Source organism: Sardina pilchardus, chromosome 4, assembly GCF_963854185.1.
Source record: "Sardina pilchardus chromosome 4, fSarPil1.1, whole genome shotgun sequence".
Lineage (NCBI taxonomy): Eukaryota > Metazoa > Chordata > Actinopteri > Clupeiformes > Clupeidae > Sardina > Sardina pilchardus.
This window is the reverse complement of record NC_084997.1, coordinates 15,499,069-15,503,799: the sequence shown is the minus strand read 5'-3', so window position 1 is coordinate 15,503,799 and position 4,731 is coordinate 15,499,069. Positions and strand designations below refer to the sequence as shown.

Below are 4,731 nucleotides of genomic sequence, written 5' to 3'. Positions count from 1 at the left end.
GAGAGGGAGAGAGAGAGAGAGAGAGAGAGAGAGAGGAAGGAGATGGAAAGAAACTTCCATTGAAAGGCCAGTTCTGTGGTGCCAGTTTTTTTTACTGTGTGTGTGTGTGTGTGTGTGTGTGTATGTGTGTGTGTGTGTGTGTTTGTTTGTATGTGTCTATTTGTATCAGTATCTCTCTCTTCTTCTCTCTTTCTCTCCGTCTCTGTGTATCTCTCTATCTTGTGTGTGTGTGTGTGTGTGCGTTTCAGTTTCTGTGTATGTATGTATGTATTTGTGTGTGTGTGTGTGTCTGTGCGTCTGTGTGTCTGTGCGTGACTGGGTGTATGTGCGTGTGTGTGTCTGGGTGTATGTGTGTGTGCGCGCACGTCTGTGTGTCTGTGCGTGACTGGGTGTGTGTGCGTGTGTGTCTGTGTGTATGTGTGTGTGCGCGCGTCTGCGTCTGTGTGTCTGTGCGTGACTGTGTGTGTGTGTGTGTGCGTGCGTGTCCCGAGTGTAGAGAGTTCCCTGAGAAAAGCAGTGTAGTAGTGAAGGGGCACGGAAGGCATTGTAAAGAGGTTTGATGGTTTCATGGCTTTAGCAGAGCTTGAGTTGGAGTGTTCTGGGCTGATTTGTTAAGGAGTTAAGGAGCCTCTCAGTCTTGGCGCGCGCAGAGCACTCCTCATTACTGTCCCCCGCGCCTGCCCGCTCTCACTCTCACTCGCACTCGCTCGCCCAGACCACTGGGAAGCCAGGGCCCCACGCTGGAGTGCTGCACAGCAGATCATTAGATCGTGTGTGTGTGTGTGTGTGTGTGTGTGTGTGTGTGTGTGTATCAGTGTCTGCGTCTTTCTCTCTCTCTGTGTGTGTACTGTATGTGTGTGTGTATCTATGTCTGTGTGTGTGTCTGTGTGTGTGCGTGAGTATGCTGTAAGTGTGAACATGTGAGGAAGTTTGTGAATGTGAGTATGTCCATGTTTGTATGTTTGTATTTTTTTAATATATATTCCTTTGTGTGTGTGTGTGTGTGTGTGTGTGTGTGTGTGTGTGTGTGTGTGTGTGTGTGTGTGTGTGTGTGAGTATTATTAGAGAGAAGAGAGTGACTGTGCATGTGTATATACTAGCTTGCAATGGGTGCGTTTCTTGTTTCTTTGTGTGTGGTCCTTGGGTGACAAACAGACAACGTTGACCTTTTAACATGGTCGACTTTATTACGTGCCCATTCTTTCTTGCGCTGTCATTTCTCTTTCACAATCCTTTTTGTGGCCTCTGTTTGTTTCACTGAAACATAAAAAAGATAGTAAATGGCGGTGAGAGTTAGAGAGAGAGAGAAAAAGAAAGAGAAAGAGAAAGAGAAGGATAGAGAAGGGGAAAAAAATGACAAACCTACACACTTCCTGTAAAAAGCCAGCCTCAAAAAGCCCCCACAAGCGAAATAGAAGCAATTTCACGGTCTGGCCTGCCCTCGGCATTATTTAAAAAATACCCTGTTATTATTGAAGAGGGAGAGAGAGAAAAGCGAATGACTATTATCTTTATGTGGGTCCTTTAATTTTAATGCACCACAGATTTATAGCTTAGCATTCCAGAGTGGAGGCATTGGGCGACCCACCCTGGTCATAAACCCAGCGGGACAGCGCCGCAGCCTCTGATAGCTGCACCTTCCAGCTGCCGGAGAACGCTGACACCCTCTCTCCCTCTCTCTCTCTCTCTCCTTCTCTCTCTCTCTCTCCTTCTCTCTCTCTCTCCTTCACTCACTTTCCTCTATCCTTTCATTCGCTCTCCTTCCTCATTTGTTCTGTCTCCTCTTTTCTCATGCATGCTCTTCCCTTTCTTCTTTCTCTCTCTTTTCTCTCTCTCCTCTCTCTCTCTCTTGCCCTCCTCTTTGTTCTCTCTGCTTCTCCATCCTCTCTATTTCTGTCCATGTGAGTAAGCAAACTAATTTGTACGCAGAGAACCCGTGTTGTGCAAGCTTGACAACCTCTATGAACCCTTTTGTATGTCTGATTGTCTTTAGCAAAACTATACAGATCCACATATACCGCTAAGCAGTCATTTTGTCAAATCAAGTCAAGTCAAGTTAGGTTTTATTGATATAGCCCATTTTCATACACAGAATTTTGTGCCTCATTACCTTCATGAGTGATTAAATGAATGAATGAATCACGACGGCAGGTTCTCCAGAATCCGTAGTCTGTGTTTCTGGAGCCTTGCGGGTCCCAGGGTGCCTTGATGAGGGGTCACTGTGCCCCACTCATCAGTTCTTTTTCCCCCGTCAGGTTCTGCACCGACACCCGCCGCAGCCCCTGAAGGACCACTCCCCCATGCACGAGGAGCCCCTGCCCAGCTCCGGCGTGGACGAGACGTCGCAGAACAGCGCCTCATCGTCCGCCGCCGCCGCCGCTGCAGCCGCAGCCGCCGCCGCCGCCGGAGGGTGTCCCAGCGGGGCGGGCGCCGGCCCCAAGAAGCCGCGCTCGCGCACCAAGATCTCCCTGGAGGCGCTGGGCATCCTGCAGAGCTTCATCCAGGACGTGGGGCTCTACCCGGACCAGGAGGCCATCCACACGCTCTCGGCCCAGCTGGACCTGCCCAAGCACACCATCATCAAGTTCTTCCAGAACCAGCGCTACCACGTCAAGCACCACGGCCGGCTGAAGGAGCTGGGCGCCGAGGGCGCGGCCGGCGGCGGCGTGGACGTGTCCGAGTACCGCGACGAGGAGCTGCTCTCGGGCTCCGAGGACGCCGAGGAGTCCAGCGAGGACGGCCACGAGGAGATCTACGCCGGCCAGGAGGGCGGCGGCGCCGGCGGACCCGGAGCCGCGTCCCACTCTTCCTCCGCGGCGGGGCGGTCGTCTGCCACCTCCACCCCGACCCCCAGCTGTGGCGGCGGCAGCGGCCCGGAGGAGGGCAAGGACAAGGGCCACTCCCGGCCCAGCTCCCTGCCCCCCAGCGGCTCGTCCTCCAGCCCCCGCGAGCAGGCCGACTACCAGAGATAAGACACCACAAAGCACGGCCACGATGAAGGGAGGGGAGGGGGGGTAGGAGCAGGCCGGGACGGGGTGGGGCAAGGGGCAGGGGGGAGGGAGAGGAAGAGGTGGTCACTCACTAAAACTGTCCAACGCGAAAAAGGCCCGCAGTGGTCTGCCCTGACCTCTGAACTCTGAACTGACTGACAGGCGCCGTAGGGGATTGATTGCCAGTAGGCCGTGAACAGGCAGCCACACACTTTAAAGCGACTCATATAGGTTACTAAATCACTATGTTTTTTGTTGAGCGCTGACAAAGAGATATCAGTACCAAAGGACGGTAGATGAGATTTTGAACAGACAGCGAGTGTGTGTCTGTGCATCAACAGTCCCATGTCATCTCACTGTGGTGATCATGAGTTTACTGATTTGCTTGTGATGCAGTTCAACTGCAAAATCACCCAAAACACCTATGTTTTTTTTAAATAGTATCACCCAATAGACAACACTTATCCATGTCAACCCTTCCCTTCTCCATTAACACTAGAATCTTTAAATGACAAATAAAATTGCAATTTTATGCCCGACACTCGTGGGGGGCGTGTAGAGAACTGAGAGATGAGGGATGAACCCCCCACCCCCTTAAGTTGAGTCAAAACGCCCCCCCTCCACCTAACTGCTAGAGGGACAATGGAGCTGTGGACCTCTCAAAGGGCAGCCGAGGATGTGCTCCTGCCTGATCAAGCAGCTCTGTGGGCGGTTGTGGCTTGCCTCTTCCTCCCTTCGTGACAAGGCATTCCTGGTGGTGTCTGACGGGGGGGAGCTGGGGGCATGTGGGGCGGGGGGGTAAGTGTGCGAGACTGTTTAAGAGGAGGGTGGAGACTGGAGGTGGTGGAGAGAGAGGGAGAGAGAGGGAGAGAGAGAGCGAGAAAGAGAGAGAGAGGAGAGAGAGAGAGAGAGAGAGAGGGGAGGGAGAGTGGGCTGTGGGGTGTATACAACAGCTCAGCCCATCAATCCAATTATAAACATGTGTGGTCTGTGCCGAGCCCGACAGCCACTTTGAAGAGAGAGGAGAGGCGTCCCTCCCTCAGCCTCACCCACCACCCCCCCCCCCCCCCCCCACACACACACACATCGCCCCCAACCCCTCACTCGACCAGCCACACCGGTTCCATCAGTCCTGTGTGGTGCCCCCCCCTCCACCTCTCATCCTTTCCCTCCCCACCCTGATAAGCACCCCCCCCCCCCCCTTCATTCAGACCGCCTGTCTCCTCCACTCATCTGTTGTCACTCGTGTCAAAACTTCTTAGGTTTCTGAGTGTTTTGCTATCAGCACCAACAACAACGACGACGACAACGACAACATCAACAGCGACTTTTTGAGTAATCCTCTGCTGCCTCGACTGTCATCTGATTACACGCCGGCCACCAAGCGAGCAGAAGCAATCAGAGAAAACGACTTTTGAGAGACACTGAGGCAACGGAGGGGCTAGAACAGCCACAGCGAAAAAGGGGGGAGCTTCGGAAGCACGGACTAATGCGACTGCAGTGGGCCAGCCTCTCCCTGCCTTTAACCCACACAAGAGTCGGAAAAAAACACCGAAAAGACATGCAGCAAATGTCAACAATCAGGCACTTTATGTGCGGTAGCCCACCCCTCATACTTATCCAATGTTTCCCTCCCCCCTGACTGGCACTCTGTGTGCCACTTCACCAACCCTACCCACATAAACTCCATGACTCTATTTATTACTATCTTTATCCATGATTATTGTTATTATTATTGTTG

General features: G+C 52.8%; 1 protein-coding gene across 5 annotated transcripts in view; it reads left to right on the top strand.

Moving 5' to 3' along the window:
• satb2 (SATB homeobox 2) overlaps positions 1–2,994 on the top strand; it is a 49,014-nt gene extending 46,020 nt beyond the window's left edge. For 3 of the 5 annotated variants that reach the window (XM_062534313.1, XM_062534316.1, XM_062534312.1), the window contains exon 13: positions 2,238–2,994. In XM_062534313.1, coding sequence (XP_062390297.1) covers positions 2,238–2,972 — 735 coding nt within the window. In that variant the 3' untranslated portion in view covers positions 2,973–2,994. The remainder of the gene's footprint in view (positions 1–2,237) is intronic. The other 2 variants (XM_062534317.1, XM_062534314.1) reach the window with 1 other exon arrangement.
• Positions 2,995–4,731: the final 1,737 nt, after the last annotated feature.